The sequence below is a fragment of the Cinclus cinclus genome, chromosome 16 (genome assembly GCF_963662255.1).
Source record: "Cinclus cinclus chromosome 16, bCinCin1.1, whole genome shotgun sequence".
Taxonomy (NCBI): Eukaryota; Metazoa; Chordata; class Aves; order Passeriformes; family Cinclidae; genus Cinclus; species Cinclus cinclus.
In genome coordinates this window covers 10,191,068-10,209,825 of record NC_085061.1, presented here as the reverse complement: position 1 = coordinate 10,209,825, position 18,758 = coordinate 10,191,068, and the positions used below count along the sequence as shown (strand labels likewise).

Genomic DNA, 18,758 nt, shown 5'->3' with positions numbered 1-18,758 from the left:
AGTGCCATCAGGGCACCGTCTGCACCTCCTCAGTGCTCTCAGATGTCTGGGTAGCTCAAATTTTTCTGTAATTGAAAAACTCACTTTTTTTTCCTCTTCTTTGCAGTGTGCTGTAGCTGCAATATCAGAGGCAGCTACTACCCTCCACTTGTAATCACTAAGATTATGTGGTAGTGAAGCCATACAACTTGAAATTATCTCAGTTGGTGCTGACCTTTCTGATACGTTGCTGGAGAAATTGCACAGCTGCTGTTCATGATGGTGATGTCACTTATACAAGGCGGGGCACTGCAAAGTGTTTATAACCCACATTTAAGACAATTTTTTAGAGTAGACAGCTGCAATTCCAGAGGTTTGCCTTGCCTGCCCATCCTGTAACAGCTGTTTGCTGCTTTGAGCCATGAGACTGTCAAGAAATACAAGAAGATCAATCCTTGATGGTATCGAAGACACTGAGAGGTGGAAATATGCTGTCACCTGATAAAACTAAAAACTATTAACTTTGATTTGCCTTTAATGAAATACATTTGGGGACATGTGAAGAAGCATTTGAATGCATAGGCATACCCAAACGTAAAGCACACCCTTTAGGCTGATGGCACTTACTGGTGGGCCAAGTAAAAAGGCCATTGCTGTTTTCAGCATTGCATTTCTTACCTGGTCTTACTGCTGTCTGATGTTTCTGTCTAGATTGATAGGAGCATGGGAATCCTTGCAGAATCTGATTGAGTTCTTATGTGTGTTAAAATTTTTCTGTGAAATACTGAATAGTCCTTAACTTGTGTGATTTCTAAGTAAATCATCTGGGTGAGCTTTGAGGTTGTGCATGATCGATGCACAAGAAGGACATAAAACTGTTAAAGTAAGTCCAGAGGAGGCCATGGACATGCTTCAAGGACTGGAACTCCTCTGCTCTGGAGCCAGGCTGGGAGAGCTGGGGGAGTTCACCTGGAGAAGAGAAGGTTCCAGGGAAACCTCAGAGCCCCGAGGGGCTTCAGGAGAGCTGGAGAGGGACTGGGGTCAAGGGGTGGAGGGACAGGACACAGGGAATGGCTTCCCCACTGCCAGAGGGCAGGGTTAAATGAGATACTGGGGAAAAATTCTTGGCTATGAGGGTGGGGAGGCCCCGGCACAGGGTGCCCAGAGCAGCTTTGGCTGCCCCGTCTCTGGAAGTGTCCAAGACCAGGATGGACAGGGCTTGGAGCAACCTGGGATAGTGGAAGGTGTCCCTGCCCATGGCAGGGGGTATAGACAAGGTGGTCTTTAAGCTCCCTTACTACCCAAATCGTTCCGTGATTCTATGATATGGGTAATAACACATGCTGTTTGCTTTACTCAATGTGTTCCCCGATTCAGCCAATGGTGAACAGATGGAATGTGCTCTCAGAGTTTTGATTGCAACAGTCTAAGATGCTCAGTATTTCAAAGATAGATTTTTCAGCTTAAATGTTGCCAAGTAACAAGATTCCTTCTGTTTCTTGCTTCCAACAACAGCCCAACACAGGGGATTGTGAACAAAGCATTTGGCATCAACACAGACTCCCTGTACCATGAACTTTCCACAGCGGGGTCTGAGGTCATTGGAGATGTTGATGAAGGAGCAGATCTGCTAGGTAAAACCTTGTTAGAACCATTCTGTTTTCTCTGGTACAATGACACTGTATTAAGCTTCTATTTTGCTTTCAGAGCTTGGATGTTTAGCTTTTTCAAGAATGCATGGAAATTGAGATACATGTGATAGTAGCATGTACCTGCAGTACAATAATGATTATTTAGAAAATAATCTCAGCATTTAGGTAACTTATTTGGGTTGTCGTAAGTTATTTTTCTGCAGGATTCTCCCACACAAATAAGATAAAATTTTCTCCTTCTGCTTCTGGCTGAAAATTTCTCCCCCAGTAATTTTATATTCAGAGTAAAAAGATTCTTTGAAATCTGTAAGAAAGTAACTAATTTGTTCAAGTTTTTGATGCTTAAATGATTTGGAAATATTATGGTCTGTTTACAGTCAGCATGGAGATGTAATAATTCACTTTTTAAAGCTGTTTTTGAAGGTGTTTGTAATACCTGTAGCTAGGCTGTGTTCCTGGCTGGGACTCTGCAGCAGTCAGAGAAGCAGCTTTGCTTCAGGGAGCACTCTGAGCCCTCTCCATACTTTTTCTATTGGATTCCTGAGTATCTAGATCTTATTTTTTGACAGAATTTAAGCATGTTCTTAATTACTGTTGTTTTCCTGCAACAACACAGAACAAGTGGTCTTTGAATACTCAGGTGACATGGGCAGCTGTTAGAGTTTATAACAGTGTAGCTCATTTTCTATGTTACTGCTTGCTTTAAGGAGCCTTAGGACATGAGGACTCCAAAAACAACACTTTATGTGCACTTATGTGCACTTAGTGGCAAGAGTGTTGCTCTGAAGGCAAACATTTTCTTTCTTGTGATTGCTGATGTATATGTGTTTGTGGATAATCAGGATGTACACACAGGCTTTCTCTGCCTGCAGTGGGAGCCAGTCTGGGAATTACAGATTATAATTCCAGTGGGAATTACAAAATCAGGAATTTTGAAGGAAAAGCAAGATTTCCAGGTTTGAGAATCCCCTGGATGCTGGTAGCCATTTACAGAATGGCTGGGGCTCTTGCTTAAAGGGAAGCTTGCCAGTAGGAACTAGATGTGATGGTTGAAGCTGTGGAATGAATTTTTGTTAGCCAGCTCCATACATTATCAGGAGCTCGCTTCCTAGCAGAATCAAAACACTAAAACTATGGTAAATCTTACCATTGACTATCTGTTTTCTCTTGGTCCTCATGTCCACTCCGTCCTTGTCAAGGAGTGTTGGGTTGATTCTGCAGCTCTGTCTGCTAATCACTGTGCCAGCTGCTGCTTTCCTTCTCCCCTCAAAATGGCTGGGGTATCAGGTATTATTGACTTGGAAGAGTTACTGTTCTGGAAAATTACTTGGTGTATGAATGTCTTTGGACAATGTGCTTCCCACTTCGGAAGCCTGCCTTCTGGAAATCCACTTCCCTTTGGGATTGCCCTGTAGCCTGACCCAATGATCAGCAGGAAATGCAGGCTGTTGTTTTCAAAGAACCAAAGTTTTTTGTTGCCCAGATCTTGCATGGCTGTTCAAAGTCTCGGATGAAGTCAAAGGTGCCTCACCTCTTCCTGCTATAAGGCAGCCCAAAGGTGTGGTGAGATGTCTGTTATTTGGGAGTTACCAATTGTAGTAAAAATGTACAAAGACTTTCTTGAATGGTGCCCACGTAAGTGTGGGCCCTGAAGATCACAGTGTAGTTTCTGAAGACTGCAGTGTGGCTTTATGAGGAGGACATTTCCATGCTGGGACCATTTGTTGGCCTGAGCAGAGCAGCAGAACCCTTTTAGGTGATCCTGTGGCAGGCCAGTAAAATAGGAAGGCTGGTTCCTTTTCAAACCTGGGAGATGGACTGTGATGAAATCAGGTAGTGCTATGCCTTTTTTTGTGATAAATATTGATCGAATTAATCCTTTTGCTGAGTTCTGGCCACTGACTCTGGCACATAAGAGTGTTTTTTAAATGAACACACACATTGCTGGTTGTACAAAGGGAGGAAGCACAGAGAGATCTCAAGGGGTCATGTCTCTCAACAAAGACTGGTACTTTTTTTTTGGCTTTGTACAATAGAAAGCACAAAAGAAAATCTGGTGAAGATAGAAGCAAAGGGCTAAATCTTAGGGATGACAAAAACCTGTCAACATAATCCATAATTTTGCCTTTTTTCCTAAGTAGAATATTCTCTCTTTGTGCTGTACCTTTGAGTCTGAAGAGACACAGAGGAAATGGTGCTCTATGATACCATGATGTAAGAAACAAGATCCACAAGCTGAAAGAGTTCTGTCTAGGTCATATTTGGAGCTCAATTCTTTCTGTAAATCAAATTAATGAATGACTCTAAGTTCATTTAAGTGAAGACTTATTACTTCCTCCAGTCTCTCAAAGCTTGGCAGTCAATCTGTAAAGAATATTCTCTTTATTTTTGGTCTCAGTTTCTTAAAGAAAGAGCAATCTCATTAAAGAGGACCTTAAAAAAAGGACTTAGAAAAATTACCCTTGAGTAGTGGCTGGCACACAAGTCTGATTCTGGAATGGAGAGTCCCATTTATTCCTGGTACATAATTGGCACTCTTCATGTTTTATTATTTTGAATAAAATCCACAAAACGTATGGGTTTCCTCCCACCTCTAATACTGCTTTACATACATGGGTTTGTATAGGAAGTATTTTGGATTAAAATGCGGAGTGAGAACAAATATTTTCTAATGAGAATTGAGGACCAAATTCCCTTATTTCTCCTACAGACTTAGGAGCACTAGTTGGTGCTTGTCTTTCTACCAGATCCCCCTTCCTGCTCTTCCCTATCCCAAGTGTTTCCAGCCACAAATGATCACAGCAGCTTGGTTGTGCTCAGGGGACAGGTCCTTTTTCTGAGGATGGTGGGGGTGGCAGGCCAAGTGCCCAGAGAAACTGTGGCTGCCCTGTCCCTGGGAGTGTCCAAGGCCAGCTTAGAGGGAGCTTGTGGCAAGCTGGGATAGTGGAAGGTGTCCCTGCCCATGGCAGAGGGTGGAACTGCATTGATCATTCTGACCCAAACTGTTCTGTGATTCAGGTTTAGGATAACCAACTATATTTGCTTTGGAAATTAAAGAACAGGGGTCTGTGGTTAAGAGAGAAATGCAGCCTTATTAGCGGTAAGTTTATGTACAGTGTTTCGTACAGAAGTTAAAATGAGATTATCAAACTAAGTCTTTTTGATAGATAAAATAAGGGTTTTAAATGCAACCAGTTGTCCTTTGCAAGCTGAAGTGTCACTGGAGAGCACAGTCATTGTCTGTGTGCAATCTCTCAGAGGATCCAGCTGGTAAAATCGCAAGGGGAGGGGAAGTGAGAGGTAGAGGGAACTTACTGTTCTGCATTTAGTAGTAGATGAGTAAATAAAAACAAAATAAAGGTTTACCCAGTCCAGGAAGATCTGATTGCCTCAGATTCATGTCTGGAAATCTGGGGTTAGCTGAGGTGTGTGGTTGCACTTGTACTGTGGGTTACTGTTCCTTGGGATTTTTTCTGTCCTATGTGTAGAGTCATGCCATCAACAGCTATGGCAGGTCCTGTCCTTACTATTTCATGCCTTTTGACATTGAAATGGCTGAATCATTGTTAATTTTTTTTGAACAAAATTTTGATTTTGTTGATTTCAGTTCACTGATGGATCCTTTTTCACTTCCTTTTTCCCTTGTCTCTCTGTGCTTCGCTGGACATGGCGCATAGGGGAGTTCTCAGGTGTGTATCTCCTGCTCAGTTCTCCTTGTTTCTTTTTTTCTGGTTGAGGTCGGATGATATGGTATACACATGTGATACTCCCCTGCTCTTGTCCAAACACGGTTGGCTTTGCAGACTTCTCCCACCTTGCCTTGCTTGGTTGCTTTACACTGGTGGGTCCCTGCAGCAGGAGGTCCCTGCTATGCTCATGTTCCTGCTACCTTTCAACCCGCTTTCTCTAGTGTGGCTGTGGGCAGGTTTGCTCCACAGCATTGCACTAGCCTGTCACTCAAGGTCTGGGGGCTCAAAGAGCTTTTTTTCTGCCAGGAAGGTAATTGTAGCAGAGGTCTGGTGGGCACAGACTGAGTGAGGGTCCCACTGTCCTCTCCATGGCCTGTGCTTTGAGGAGTCCCTCCATGTTCCAGTGGCTGGGTGGGGGGTTACATGGTGCAAACTAACCCCCTTCAGGTATTGTAGTGACATTAAAAACATTTTTGTGATGGATTAGAGTGGCAAAACCTCTGTCTTTGGTGGACACTTCGCCTTTCTGTCTCAGGAGTTGGGTGATGGCTCTGTCCTTTGTTGGGAGAGGCTGCTTGCTGCCCCAGGGCCATGCTCTGCAATCAGGTTTGCACCTGCTTGTAAAACACACTTGGGCCCTGATCCAATTTCAGTTGAAGTGAAGGGGATCTCTCTTCCTTGCAGTGCAAACTGGGTAAAATTTGCTGTATAGTAAAGGGGGTGACCTGGTAGCTGTGATAGTGTTATGCACCAACAAGCACTGCCACGTCCCTGTGCCCGGCACTGCTCAGTGTGGGCTCTGTGATGATACCAAGAAAGGGATGGCATCATCCCTTCTCATTCAGACTGGTTTTACTGTAAGCAGCATTTTTTGTGAACATTCCTCAGAAAACCTCCCACTGAAGTTGGGTTGGATTTTGTTGCAGTGTGGAGGTGGATTTGGGCCATTTTAGGCCAGTGAAAGCTTTGATACTCAGCCCCACTTTTGTTTTTTTTCCCCCTGCTACTATCCCTCCTTCACCCTGTTCATAATGTCTATTGACCTGCCTTTGTTGTTGTGATGGGAAGCTCAGGGATACATCATACAGGAAAAACTATGAAGGAAGCAGATGAGGTCATTTCAAGTTTATCCTGTCATCTGTTGTGACAAGGGGTGATAGTTTTAAACAAAAGAGGAGAGATTTAGATTAGATATAAGAAATTATTTTTTTTTGCAATTAGGGTGGTAAGGCCCAGGCACAGGTTGCCCAGAGAAGCTGTGGCTGCTTCATCCTTGGGAGCGTTCAAAGGCAGGTTGGATGGGGCTTAGAGAAATATGGTCTAGTGGGAGGTGTCCCTGCCCATGGCAGGGTGTTGGAAATAGATGAGTTTTCAAGATCTCTTTCAACCCACATCATTTTGTCATGCTCTAAGGTAAATTCCCCGTTAGGTCAGGCAGCAGCAGAACAAGATAACTTTCTACCAAGCATCACATGTGCTGGCACCACACACTGTATATGTGCTGATGAGCTGCTCTGTTTGCTGTTTACAGACTGGTACTTAATGGCTGCTGTTTTTCTCTTCCTTTCTTCCCCTTTGTCCCCATCTCTTTCTGTTCCCTTTCTCGTATGGGATGGCTCTCATAGTACGGGATGATTTCTTTGGTAAGGCGAAGGCCTTTTTACTTTTTTTTCCTTTTCTTTTTTTTTTAAATGTGCATTTTTTTCTGCATTCCTTTCATCCGCTCATCATCTGTCCATATGTCTTACATCACCCTGGTTTGTTTTTTTGTGGTGGTGGCAGCACCTCTCCAAGAAGCAGGATGTAGCTGCCCTGTGGAGGTGGTTTGGGGATTCTCATCTGTTCCATTGTAACTGATTATTTGCTTTGATGCTTCACACTGTTTGCCTGGCTGTGGAGGAAGATGGTGTAGGTGCTCTGCTGGACAGGGCTCTGCCCAGACCTCACCTCCCTTTGCTCCATGCCCCAGAAGGTTGAAGAGGTCTCCTTTTAGTCTCTCCACACTGAAAGTTTTCTACCCATGAGCAGAGCTGTGCAAGATGATCATGTATGCAATTCCATGGCTCTGGGAGGCTTCCTCCTGTTCTTTATTGCCAGAGGAGCCTTTTTGGCCTCTAGGTGGTTAAGGCATTGGGCTGTCACTGCATCACACACAACTAGAAGCTGTGGTGAAGGATACTGCCAGAATATGGTGTGGCCCTATCTGGCATGACAGCCCACCCTCTCCCCTAGAATTTCTTGCTGTCCCTAAAACAGCTCCAGAGAGCGATGTGTGACTCAAGAATATGAAGGAAAAAGATTTAATCCAAAAAGATGGGGATGAGCTTTTCCCTGGATGTTCTCCAGTGCACTGAATGTTCTTGTGCCAGTTTAGTGGATTACAGGCTAAATATTTAATTGATTACTTGTAGAATCACTAAAAATGAGAAAGAAAAGAATTTAGTAAACAAAGGACTTCAGGGTCTTCTGACCTGCATGCAGCATTGTCACAAAAAAAAAGGGCTATAGATCCTTCACCTTACCAACCTGAAATACACTGTTGCAATTGGTGTTTCCCACTTTCATGCTGTTGGAATATTCTCTGACACACATTGCTTGAAACATCAAAGTGATTAATTATCTGATTAATTTTTCAAATGTTCTTTTAAAATGCTGCTTCTAACTCATTCTTGCTGGGAATTTGCTTTTGTCATCATAAATTCATCCCATCTAATTGTGGGAACAGGATCTCTGTGTTGGAGTGTTGTGGTGTGTTCTCAGTTCATGCACTGCCATGTCCCTCTGACTTCCATTTAATTCAAGTTTTTGTTGTTTTTATTTTCTGTAAATACTAATTAATCAGCAAATGACGTATCGTGAAGACTGTTGATGTCTTTGCTGTGAAGGAAGAGAGAGTTCAGAGGGCAGGACAAATACTGATTGTGGGGAGATTTCTTCATACTCTGTGACCTGTGGTGAGATACAAGCTGCACCCCTCAGCACTGTCCTCCAACAGGGATAGGCCTCTCTGCCTTCAGCTCTCAGGTGTCCTCTGTTCCTCACTATAAGACAGAGGCTGACCATGGGACAGCAAGTCCCTGGTACTGGGAAACAATCCAGATGTGCTTTTAGTCCCTAAATACCATTGGTTTTATGAAATACTGTATTCAACCTTTTCTCTTAGCCCCACATGTGATTACAAGATCCATGTTCTTGTAAACCAGTCTGCAGATTGCAGCTGTATATGGATGCCCAAGTGCAAGTGCACAGTGTCTGCTGTAGGTGTTGAGCATGGGTCTGAAGTGCTGGAACCGAGGCCTCACATTTTAAACATCTGTGAGAAAGCTGTTAGAGCCAGAGATAGCAAAGAACAATACAAGTCTTATTAAAATTGCTCCAGCAGAAGGTCAATAATGGGGAAGCCTTTCATGTGCATGAAAGGCATCACAACCATGATCCCAAATCATGCAAACAGAAAATTTGGCATATACTAAGAATGGAGGAAAATCACTAGTGTGCAGATCTGGAAGCAGCTTGGACAGTGTTCTGCTGTCCTCTGTGAAAAATCCATAAACTCTACTTTCATTCTGTGTGAGGAATGATAAAAAATGTTTGCAATAGCTCAGGGCTGAAACAAGAGTTACTGCCTTAATTTCCCTGACTGGTATTAGTGAAGCTCTCCTCTCTGTCCCTCTCAAAGAGGTCTATGAAGGTTGGGGTGAGAAGCTAGGTCTGAATTTGGATTATCTACAGTACACATGGATGTCTTTGCTGGTGATGTCTGGTCATTCAGCTAGAGACACTCCTCTTTCCACACAGGACATAGGAATCTAGGGAAGCCTAACAAAACTGATTGCTTTTCCTCAAGCATAAGTTAGGCTGTGCCACAAAAGCTGCATGTTTCTAGGAGAGCAGATGAAAACTTAATGGCCTTTCTTTTCAGGAATGGGCAAAGAAGTGGGCAATCTGCTGTTGGAGAACTCTCAGCTGCTGGAGACCAAGTAAGGAAGTGTCGCATGCTTTGACCTACCTGCCTGATTATAAATGAGATGTCACCTTGGAGTAGGTCTTGGCCAAAACTCCTGCCTCACTTCTTTATCTAACTAGTTGTCCTGAATACTTGTTCCTTCACTTGTAGAGGAAGAATTGCTCTCCTGAGCTGTTTCCTCACTGTTTCCTAAGCTGTTTCCTTTCTGCAGGCATTTGGATAAAACCTCTAGGCATGTGCTTCTAGGGCCTGATGCCATCTGAGATCAATTGCAAGTTTTAACTTAACATATGTTGGTCTGAGCCTCTGTGAGGACATTGCTGATAATAAGATTTATTTGCAAGGTTTGTTATTAGGAAAAAGAATTGTCACTACTGAGTTCTTAAATATTTTGTAGTTGATGGAGAAGAAGCAGAAAATGTAATGGAGTTGGTTTTTGAGAAAAGCTGGCAAACCAGCTATTAAAGCTGAGGAGCTGGGAAGAGGAAGGCAGAGTACTCCCAGGGGAGAGCTGGATGAACTACTGTGATGGGAAACTACTGATTTTATAAATTTAAGATGTTTTGGAGCTGATTGGAAATGCATATTTCTACTGCCATCATCTGCAGTTATCCTTGCTTGTTGATGACAGCAGCTTTGAAAGGTGTATTTCAGACTTTCATTCTGTCAAATATCGATGGGTTGCTGTACACATGCCTTCTGCAATGTTCTGCCATCTTCTGAAGGAGAGGTTGGTTCATTAGTCAGGATACAGGAATGGACAAACCTCATCCTGAACAATTCTGGTGACTTTTCTGTTCTTCCACAGCTCCGTCTTCCCAAAGTTGAATTTCCCTTGAGTCATAGTTGGACTGAATTGTTAAACACACTTGTTTCAACTATCCATGTAGTGTCTGTGACTTTAGTTAAAGTCTCTTTTATGGACAGCTGCTGGTTTTGGGTAGTTTTGCTTATTATCCCTTTCACACCTTTAAGAAATGCTTTGAACGTTGTGAAGAATGATTTGATTGCCAAGGTGGACCAGCTGTCTGGGGAGCAGGAGGTGCTGAAGGGAGAACTGGAGGCAACAAAGCAGGCCAAAGCCAAAATAGAAACCAGAGTCAAGGAGCTGGAGGAAGAGCTAAAGAGGTGAGTGATTACCCCCCGCCCTCCGCCTCAAGGAGCTGGGAGTGAAGAGTGGTAAACCCACCTCTCCTGTTTTACTCTGCTTCACTCATGGGATTGGCATTGGCATTCAAAGGTACCTTAGCACAAGAAGACAGGATTAGGATTCTGAAGCAGCAGCTCCAAACCCAGGCTCCTTGGAGTGAAGCATTAAGGGTTTATATTTGCAGTTAAAAGCCAACCAACCAACCACAACAAGCAAAACCACCCAAAGAAAGGGAATTTCAAAACAAATAGTTTTGAAGAAAACTGCCAAGAGCTTGATCCTCCTAGCAGTCAGGGTAGCTCTGAGAGAAGTGAATGCTCATTCATCGAAAGAGCTCATACAGAGTTGCACAAGAAATATTTAAATGCCTATATTGGTAATTGTTTCATTGCTCATGTTAAGAGTGAGAAGAGGCAGAAGAAATTCTAAAGTCTGATACAGGAAGATTCCACTCTTTATCTTTCTTTCAAGCTTTCCCCAGCAAAGCCTGGGATGGTTTCACATCTGTATGCAAAGCTGCCTCCTGGAGCTCAGAGCAGAACAGTTCCATTGTGCCTGTCTGTGCATGACTGCAGGCACTCAGGGCAGAGGACAGGGTTTTTTCTCCGGGTGGAATCCAGAAGATTCTGTAGTCTGAGCTCAGAATCACCAAGAACAACAGACTGGGCTCTTTATTGTTCAGAAAGTCTGAAATGAAAGTAGTCTTGCAAGCAGGGAGATTTTTTTTAAATGCCTTTTGCGATGCCTCATAAAGTAGGAGTTCAAAGAAACTGAAAGCACTTACTTAAATACTTTCAGTATTTTTTATCAGGATTTTGTGTTCTTTACCATTTTGGCAAACTGTTTTTCATGTTAGGGGCTTTTTTCACTGCATTGAGTCACAAATAATCAGAGAATCTACTGAAACCAGAAGCAGTCCAGCAGAAGTATTTAAGCCAGCATTGTTGAAAATGGCTCAGTTCTCATCAAATATTTGAATATTAAATATTTGAATGGAGATGCTGGTTCAGAAATAGAAACTGGCTGGGTTATTCCAGCGGTCAGTATTTTGGTACTCACAACAAATGTTTGAAAAAAATGGGGTGAGGTCAGTGAAGCTATTTGGAGTAATGCGCTGGAAGAGGGAGGGAAAATGCCAGAGAAGAGCTCAGAATTTGTACACTTGGTACACATGGTGATGGATGCAACCAGAATTCCCATAGCTGGTTCACTTCCCAAAGCTAGCCATGGTGTCACTTGCTGTTTTGATCCCTTTCTTCCTGTTTCCTAGAGTGAAATCTGAAGCAATTGTTGCTCGACGAGAGCCCAAAGAGGAGGTGGAGGATGTAAGCAGCTATCTCTGTACAGAATTGGTATATGACATTACTAAAATGCCTGTGGGGAAAAGGGGGTTGATTTACTTACCTGTATTACTTCATGTATATGAGTCCTGGGATGCAGATTGATGTGCCTTTGTTAGCAGTGAGGGCAAGGGTAGTGAATGGGTTGTGGCTGATGAGCATGAAATCCTTCATACAACTTTAAAACCAGAATCTGGCACAGAGCAGCAGCCAACCCAGTGACAATACCACTGTGCAGGAAATAGTTTCTGCAGCCAGGTGCTAGAGCACCGCCCTGCTCAATACCATCCTAATTTAGAATTAAATTTTAGTGTGCAGTAAGGATACTCTCAGGATGTTACAGCTGTCAGGCTTTTCCAGAACAGCCTGTCCCCATGTTGGCAGTGAAGATGTAGCTGTGAGAACATCATGCAGTGAAATCCAGCTTATGCAGCCGTTTTTGCAACAGTGATTACCACCATGTCTTAGAGTTGCATTTTTCTTGTTAATTCTTTTCTATAAGCCAGCACTGCCTGTTACAGGGTACAGGCAGAGAAAGCTCATGGGCCGTTCTTCTAGGACAGCTGTTGAAACTGTTTTAGCTTGGGCTAGAGGCTTTTCAACAAAGACCAACTATAGCTGAAAAAAAAAAGAAAGGCAAATCAAGCAGTAACAAGATTTTCCTTGTAAATGTCTCTGCTGTGCAAGGGAATTCAATGTATTGATTATCAGTGCTACCGTTTTCTTTCTTACACAGGGTATCAGAGCAGGTTCAGTTTTAGCCTAAATCTCAACTTAATTGGAGTGAACTTGGTCTGTTGAGAATTTAGATACATGGGAACATTTTCAAGTTGTGCTTATAAGCTGCTGGAGAGTTGGATTTGTTTTCAGCTGAACTGACAGGAGGTCTGGTTCTTTTTTTAATTAAAAACATAATGGAAAATTCCTTTTTATTTATACGGTTCTTGTTTTGACTAGTCACACAGATTTGATTCAAAGTCCAAGGAGGGTAGAGAGGGACTTGGTTAATTTGTGCTGTTGCAGCTCTCAGCAGCACTTACCAGCCAGGCTGAGCTTGGGAATTGTCACAGTCTAGCACTACCCTGTGCCACCTCCTAGTAATGAGTTCCCGAAACCCTTGCAGTCTTTATTTTGTGCAGATATTTTCTGCAACTTAGTCATGTTGTTCTCATTTTCCACTCTTCAAAAGAGACAAACAGACTTTCACTCGTGTTGTTCCCAACCCAAAGCTGCCTGTGCCCTCACTGGAAGGTCATGTCACCAAAGAGGAAAAGGCATTTCCTTAGTTTCCTGTATCCTATCTTTATCCATCTGTACTAACAGAATACCTCCTGAGGGGGCAGATGGCATTATGTGGTGCTGCGTGTGACTGGCTTTGCTACTGAATTAAAACTTTGGTTTCCAGATTTCTGGACTAACAGACCACTGCCAGTTCTTACAATTCCTTGCAGACTATCAAATCACATTGCTGGTCCCACACTGGGGTGTGTGTATGTGAGGGCTATGTGTTCAGCTTGGTGGTGATCCTCATTCTAATTCCCGTGGGTTTGCCGAACACTCAGAGGTCCATGACCATAGTTTAGAGCTCACTGTCTGGATTAGCTCCTCATATGAGGAAATGGGGGTTAAATCAAGCTGGACAGAACTGATAAATATGTGTCTGTCCCCTGAATTAGCCAGTACTAACCTCAATCCTATTCCATCTTTTGTTGGCTGAAGCAGTGCTCCTCCCCTCTGCAGGACAACATTCCCATTGCCCAGCGCCGGCGCTTCACCCGTGTGGAGATGGCACGGGTCCTGATGGAACGCAACCAGTACAAGGAGAGGCTGATGGAGCTCCAGGAGGCTGTCAGGTGGACAGAGATGATCAGGTGAGGCTGGATGTTGGGTAAACATCCCTGTTTAGGACAGAACTTGTTCATGTTCTACCTTGTGGTCAGCACAGCCTCTACCAACATAGGGTTGAGAAGTACTGGGAGTTTTCCCAACTGTAGATGCTTCTCTCCTAATATCAATTCTTTCTCTCTTGTTCCTGGGCTGCAAATGCAGTGTTGCTGGTGTTATTTGGAGACACTTGACAGTTATTTGTCTTGCTTATTTCTTGTGTGCTTATTAAGCTGGGAGAAGCTCTAGCTTCTGATTGATGAGTTCTAGATGCTACGGCTTGAAGTGACTCAAATGATGGGTTCTGTAATTCTCACACTGTGGCAGACAGTGTTACAGAGACTTGATAAAGCTTCATGTAAAATACACATACGTGTCTTTCGCATTGATACTTAAAGTAGATGGGTGTGCTTGCATTGAAGACCAATGCATGTCCCTTCCCATGATGTCTTTTGAAACATGTTAAAATGAATTCTGACTTTTGACACGGCTTCCTTGATGGAAATGACCTGGTGCTTGGCAGAGATGCAGAAATTAACTTGGTTCTACTGTCTTTGTCCATAGAGCTTCCCGTGAGCACCCATCTGTCCAGGAGAAGAAGAAATCTACCATTTGGCAGTTGTAAGTTCTTTGGTGGTTCATGCAAGATTAAGAAAAGGGGGAGTGTTGCTGTTTCTACTTCAGACAGCAACTTAGTAGACTCTGACATTAATGTCAGATAGAAGTGTTGTTGGCTTAACTTTTTTGCATTCAAGGGCTTCTTTTGTCCTTAGTGAAATTAAAATCAGATCTGACCATGCATATTAATTTTGTTTCATAAGCTGATAAAGTTCATGAGTATCCTGGAATGGAAACTTCCTTACACTCAGTCAGCTGTAATAAAGGGCTGTTTTCAGAAGGTACCTATTTATTGGAAGCTAAAAACACCTTGTGCCAATCAAACTAAGGATGTAGGTCTGGGTTTAAAGTAGAGCAGCTTTTGTGACAGGCTTACAGCCTTTGATCCCAACCTCCTGTTTCCCCTTTTGTGTATCTATGGTGCCTGTCTCCCCAGGCACCTTTTCTCTTACTTGTTGGCCTTTTTCTGTCCCTAGCTTCAGCCGCCTGTTCAGCTCTTCCTCCAGTCCTCCCCCAGCAAAGAGGACCTACCCCTCTGTGAATATCCACTACAAGTCTCCCACCACGGCGGGGTTCAGCCAGCGGCGCAGCCACACCATGTGCCAGATCTCCTCCGGCAGCCGTACTCTTGAGTTCTTCCCTGATGAGTGAGTTGCAGGGCTGTGTGCCAAGCCAGGCTCCCCTGCAGCTCTCCCAAAGAGCAGCAGTGTTCAAAATAAGCTGTTTTCCACTTTGGAAATAGTCCGTGTGATATTAGTATGTCTTTATTCTCTGTGGTTTATCTCCCTGAACTTACACTCATCAGTTACTATATGGAGAGGTTCAGCAAACCTTGTCCTCCCAAACATACAGTGCCCGTGGCTTTTCAGGCCATGATAGATCATCTCAGCAGGGACCACTGGAGCTCAAGTTGGCCCCAGTGTAGTTCTGCACTTGTATTTGCAGACTGGGATGGAATGAAGGAGGGTGGTGGAGTGTGATGGCAGCATCAGGACAAAGGGGTGGAATGTCCGCACAACCCTTTTGATAAGGGGTTTAAGTGAAGATAAAAGTTCTCTCCACAGCACATTTAAGTTCTAGTACTTGGTTTTAACCTTAACCGTGCTAAAAATGAGCTTCTGGGTATTGCTACTACAGTCTTAGCCAAATTATTTATGTCACTGTCATGAAAGGAGAAAACTCTTCAGTGCTTTACATGACTTCTGCCATTGCAAAGGTTGTGTGGTCTCACATGGGGTGTATTTTTATTGAAGGACTTTGGAGAATGTGGTGGTAAAGTAGGATAACTTCTACAATAAAAAGGATTTGGTGAAAAGACACTGAATCTTGTTGAAGGGTAAATCTAAACTTGTTAGATGCCCACTGCCCTTATTCTTTTTCTCTGATGACATCTCATAGTCATGCTGTGGTGTCCTGAGTACTTCCCAGCAGTGCATTACATGAGGGGCTGCCCACAGGATTTAATTTTTCTGCTGATGTTTGTGCCTCAGAATGATACTTCAAAAACCTTTTCAGAGCTGGAGCTGGCAAACAGCATTTGATTGTATTAAAATGTATCTAAAAACTCACAGATCAAGTTTTGGTTTAACCTTTGCCATTGCAAAGCCAGAGTTGTTCTGCTGGAACCAGCAGTTAGTGTGTATTTTGCTTGTCAGCAGAGAAAGCTTAATAATGGACAGAAAAATCCACAGCTGACTATAATGAGGAGGGGAAGAACTGAAAATGCCGTCCTGATGGAGACACTAGATTAGTAAATTGTAACAGCTCAGCAAAAATTGGTGTGGTCTCCTAGATAGGTTTTAGTGAAGGATTATTCTCTGTTTCTGAAGGGCTCTTGGGACCTTATAAGAGGGGATGACAGTGACTTGGCTTGCCACATTGCTCAGGTGACATATCAGAACTGCCTGTGTCTGCTTCTCAACAGCTTTTCTGTCTCTGATTCCCTACATCTATTTTCACAGCTGGATTTGGTTTGCTGTGTGTGCCCTCCCTGATACTGGCCACACTCCCTTCACTCTCAGCTCCTGTCTTTAACCATCAGCTGGGTGACGCTGTGCTTCTCTCCTCAGTGACTGCACGTCCTCAGCACGCCGCGAGCAGAAGCGAGAGCAGTACCGGCAGGTCCGGGAGCACGTGCGCAATGATGATGGGCGGCTGCAGGCCTGTGGCTGGAGCCTCCCAGCCAAGTACAAGCAGGTAGGAACCATGCTCTGGACAGGCTGAGTGGGAGTGACTTTAGTCATTAACTAAGGACCTTAGTCATTAACCGTTTCATTTAGAGGTACCATGTGCATGTTTTTTTGGTATGATAATTGTAAGCACAGACCAAATTAATGTTCTGTGTATCTCCACCAAAGTCAATGGAGGGACATAAAGTTTCCTTTGTTATAATTGGGCTGGAACATTAATTACTTCATTTATACTCTGACAATTTTAACAGTCATTTAGTATGAAACACAAGTGAAGTTTATGCCTACTTCTTCCCATCAGTAACATAAAATCAAACAACATCAGCCTCATTTGTTGGCTTATGACACATTTAATTGGTCAGAGACCTCCTGAAAGGGAGGAGACTGGCAGCATGGCTTAGAGGTTTCAGGCCATAGAATCATTAAGTTTGGAAAAGACATTTAAGATAATCAAGTCCAGCTGTCATGATGGAAAGGGAATGCTAGTGTCCCGACTCTTTGCAGATAGCATCCTTTTGCTATCAGCAGGACAATGTGTAGCCTGCTGGCCATCACTGGGGCACTGATGACTGTGCGATGGTCTCTTGGGTGTGCTGCTCCCTCTCCCCTTAAGGACTTTGTTTCACATGAGATGTGATAGGAAGCCTCAGCAGCAGCCACCTCTGGTTGGTTCTGCCACATTGATTCCACCTCTCTTGCCATATCCTGGTGTTTCCAGCTTTATACTGTCTTTTTGTCTTCTCTCTCCCTAGCTGAGTCCCAATGGTGGTCAGGAAGACACTCGCATGAAAAATGTCCCTGTGCCTGTGTATTGCCGCCCACTAGTAGAGAAGGACCCAACTATGAAGGTGCGTTGTTTCTGCTCACCATGCAGTCCAGAAAGGGGACATGAAACAAGCAAAGAATTTGGGTCACTAAACCTGTAGTTTTTACTACAGTCTGTATTATATATTCCAAATTCTATCTTCCACTTCCTTTTTTTTGAATGGTGGTTTGTAGTGAATGTAGGAAAAACGTATTTTTTGACAAAATTCTCAGTTGGTTCTGGTTGCTGAGTCCCCTGCTGCTCTTTTGCTTTTTTGATACAATTCATCAATAACAGCAACATTTTATGCTTCTAATGCTTTCACTAGGACTCGTCAGGGTGTTATGGAAATGGATTAAATAAAGTCATGAAAGTGACCAAGTGAAAGTAAAAAACGCATTTTACCACTACTTAGATTCTGCTGTTGACCAGAATTCATTGCTAGCAGGCCAGTATAGTCGGGAGTAGATTTTTGTGAAGCCATGTCTATTATTACTCAAATGTTTTGAGTAGAATTGCAGTTGGACATAAGTGGTCATCTGTGCAGGTGGCAGACTTACCTACTGTAACTGGTTGTTTTGAAATAGCCAGTTTGTCATTACTTTATTCAGAGATGACTTTTAGAAGTCATCCTGATGTAAGTTAAAAACAACCAATGCTGTTGTTTCTAGGAGATTCTAGGCATGATCTTTAGATAATGTTCTGTGCAGCATCTTTACTTAAAGTTTTAGATAAATTTAGTATTTGTTTCTGTACTCTTGTTCCAGGCATTTTCTAAAAACACTTCCTGGAAATAATTCATAGCAGGTTAGCTGGATTTGATTTCAGAAAACTGCTTATGTGGGAGCTAAACAACAGACTGTTTTTCCACACTTCCAGAGATGGGGCAGCCACAGGCTTCTCTGGGCAACCTGTGCAAGGGCCTCACCAGCCTCACACCCTCACAGGGAATAATTTCTTTCTAATATCTCATTTAACCTGCCTTCTGTCAGTTTGAACACATTAAACATCTGCCATGACCTGGCTTGCTTCGCTGCAGTGACTAAAAAGCAGTGATATTGCTGGATATAGAGATCCTCTGTCTTACCTCCATCAAATCTGTTATCTTCTAGTAGAAATCATCAAGATCTGGTGCTTCCAACTAAATGTTTTAGATATTTCACATTTGACAGTTCTCCAAAAAGGTGCCTAAATTCAAAGAGATCACGAAGCCTGCAGAATTCTTAGTTCAGATTCCTGCTTCTGTTTTTTAGCTGTGGTGTGCAGCTGGAGTCAATCTCTCAGGGTGGAGACCTTTGGAACAGGAGCCTGGGAGTGGGCAGAAACTAGATCCTGGGCATGATCCCCTCACCTGTGATAGGGAAGTGGAAGGCGAGAACAACAAAAGTAACCATACATCTCCTGAGAAAAAAAAGGTCAGAAAATAAAACGTCCTTTTTTTCCTTCTGATGTTTTTTCTCATTTCATCCGTACCAAAACCCTTCT

The 18,758-nt window shown here is 43.2% G+C and overlaps 1 protein-coding gene across 4 annotated transcripts in view; it reads left to right on the top strand.

Annotated features, from left to right (window-relative positions):
- Positions 1-18,758, top strand: part of MAPK8IP3 (mitogen-activated protein kinase 8 interacting protein 3) — a 57,220-nt gene that overhangs the window by 24,516 nt on the left and 13,946 nt on the right. For 2 of the 4 annotated variants that reach the window (XM_062503846.1, XM_062503844.1), the window contains exons 8-19: positions 1,495-1,613; positions 5,309-5,320; positions 6,946-6,963; positions 9,243-9,300; positions 10,263-10,415; positions 11,708-11,789; positions 13,518-13,648; positions 14,226-14,282; positions 14,756-14,926; positions 16,349-16,475; positions 17,221-17,316; positions 18,527-18,688. In XM_062503846.1, coding sequence (XP_062359830.1) covers positions 1,495-1,613; positions 5,309-5,320; positions 6,946-6,963; positions 9,243-9,300; positions 10,263-10,415; positions 11,708-11,789; positions 13,518-13,648; positions 14,226-14,282; positions 14,756-14,926; positions 16,349-16,475; positions 17,221-17,316; positions 18,527-18,688 — 1,186 coding nt within the window. Of the gene's footprint in view, positions 1-1,494; positions 1,614-5,308; positions 5,321-6,945; positions 6,964-9,242; positions 9,301-10,262; positions 10,416-11,707; positions 11,790-13,496; positions 13,649-14,225; positions 14,283-14,755; positions 14,927-16,348; positions 16,476-17,220; positions 17,317-18,526; positions 18,689-18,758 lie in introns of all 4 variants that reach the window. The other 2 variants (XM_062503845.1, XM_062503847.1) reach the window with 2 other exon arrangements.